The 2,481-nt window shown below is 47.5% G+C and overlaps 1 protein-coding gene across 1 annotated transcript; it reads left to right on the top strand.

The window, feature by feature from the left end:
• Positions 1-296: 296 nt before the first annotated feature.
• On the top strand, positions 297-1,640 carry LOC128716236 (oxysterol-binding protein-related protein 9). The gene is given in 5 exon segments (XM_053811157.1): positions 297-641; positions 722-800; positions 888-1,062; positions 1,215-1,350; positions 1,419-1,640. Coding segments are annotated over 5 exon segments (942 nt in total). The 5' UTR covers positions 297-311.
• Positions 1,641-2,481: the final 841 nt, after the last annotated feature.

Below are 2,481 nucleotides of genomic sequence, written 5' to 3'. Positions count from 1 at the left end.
CGCTTTCCGAGCACACTGCCCGCTTGTCGGTGGAGGAACACTATGCATCGGCCGAGGACAGCACGAGCATTTCGCTGAAGAAGCAGGAAAGTCTCGTCGGTTCCAACACCACGTCCATATCAGCCGGCCAGAGCGTCCCACTCGTCGGTACCGGTAGCGACGGTGTACCCCGGCCCGGGCTACACGATCCACTGCCGCTTGCATCCGGTGTGCCTCGCAAATCGTACGACTCGAAAGCACTACCGATCCGCACCGATGGCAGCCTCGACTACGATGCCTTGTACGAAGACGAGTCCGACAACGATCTGTCGATGGAGTCGCACGGTTCGGTCGTGACGCATCTGCTCTCCCAGGTGAAGATCGGCATGGATCTGACGAAGGTCGTGCTGCCGACGTTCATTCTCGAGCGGCGATCCCTGCTGGAGATGTACGCCGACTACTTTGCCCATCCGGATCTGTTTCTGCGGATAGCGGATCTAAAGGAGCCGCGCGAACGGATGGTACAGGTCGTCCGGTGGTACCTGAGTGCGTACCATGCCGGGCGCAAGAGCTCCGTCGCGAAGAAACCGTACAATCCGATCCTGGGCGAAATATTCCAGTGCCACTGGGACATTCCGGAGCTGCGTAAGTGATTGGTTCGGGTGTGCCGAATCCGTTGTGTGTAACCTTTTGTTTCGATTGTTTATTATTAGCAACGGGTGACGAGACGTCAAACGTGGAGGTACAAGATGGACCGGTGCCCTGGTGCCGCAGGGACCAACTAACCTTTATCGCCGAGCAGGTCTCGCATCATCCGCCAAGTAAGCGTTCCGTGTGAAGGGAATAAAAGTAAGAAAATCCTCCCCGGGCTAATTGGTAATGGTGTGTCGTATTCTCTTCCGCTACAGTATCAGCGTTCTATGCTGAACATTACAACAAGAAGATCAGCTTTTCCGCGCACGTGTGGACAAAGTCAAAGTTTCTTGGCCTTTCGATAGGTGTGCACAACATTGGGCAGGGCACGGTGACGCTGTGTGATCTGAACGAGGAATACATCGTCACCTTTCCTAATGGTTATGGACGGTAAGCAGCAAATTGACGAAATGTTAATTATTAGTTTGATATTGATCTAGTGTAGCTCTTACCTAGTGAGCAAGTTGGTACACGCTACATAATTTTTCTTGAAGATGTTAAATATGTGCAGTTAAACAGTTAAAGGCATCGCTTTCTTTCAGATCCATCCTAACGATACCGTGGATCGAACTCGGTGGTACGATAACCATCACCTGTCCACAAACGGGCTATCGAGCGGATATAGACTTCATCACGAAACCATTCTACGGTGGCAAAAAGAATCGAATACAGGGCGAGGTAAGAAATCGTAATCGACGATGCGTGTTAGAGTTATATTTAAGGATCTCTTTTTTTGTTTTGCACAGATTTACGGACCGAACGACAAGAAGTCCTTCATCAGCATTAGCGGGGAATGGAGCGGCCTAATGGAGTACAAATTCAACGATGGCAGTAAACCCTCCAAGTTTGAAACGTTCGTCGACGTTAATAGCATACCGATCTACAAGAAGAAGGTCCGTTCGGTGGGCGAACAGGACGAGAACGAATCGCGCAAAGTTTGGCGTGAAGTGACGGCCGGTTTGAAGTAAGTGTCCTCCGTTGCACTGTATGTAACATACTGCCCTTCACCTTGAGCATACGGTTATCTCTTCTCTCGCACAGGATGAACGACATCGAAAAAGCAACGAATGCAAAGTTTCAGGTGGAACAGAAGCAACGCGAAGAAGCCAAAGAGCGAAAGGAAACGTTCGGTGAATGGGAAACGAAGGTAAGCAGTGTGTTTCTGTTTGATTCCGTTTCGTGGCGAATAGGCTTCCGTATTAATAACACTTTTTGTCTGTTCTTTTTTATTTTGCAGTACTTCAAGGGTATCGGTGAATCGTGGATATACACCACGCCACTATTACATAGGTTAACGCTGGAAAAACGGGATAGCAAAAGATAGCAATCGAACGAACATAACACCACCAACAATGGTAGCACTAGCATGTAAGCAGATACTTTGGATATAGCAGATATATCTATATACATATACTATACAATATACATATTATATACAACACCTAGAACACACGCAACAACATAAAAAAAAATGTTAAAAGAAGCAGTCGGAGAAGAAAGACGAACGTGTTAAGTGGTAGGACATGCGTAACCATTCACTTTCATTTACTAATCGCTGCCAGTAAAATACGGTTTTCGTGTAACAGCTGCAGCAGAAGAAGCTGCAATTTAGGTTAGGTACGATAGATTGTTTGTTCTGTTAGGAAAAGGAGAGTTAGCCGAAAGGAATCTTTAGCTCACGCGATGCACACACAATGTACCCGTACTGTTTAACGTGGAGAGTGACGTGGCATTTCTCATCAGTATCTCAATTTGTATGTTGTGTGTGTGTGTGTGAGGAGAAATGAACACTACCAAACAGTGTGACTT

This window comes from Anopheles marshallii, chromosome 3 (genome assembly GCF_943734725.1).
Source record: "Anopheles marshallii chromosome 3, idAnoMarsDA_429_01, whole genome shotgun sequence".
Lineage (NCBI taxonomy): Eukaryota > Metazoa > Arthropoda > Insecta > Diptera > Culicidae > Anopheles > Anopheles marshallii.
Note: the sequence above shows the minus strand (reverse complement) of the source record. Positions and strands in the feature narration are given on the sequence as shown.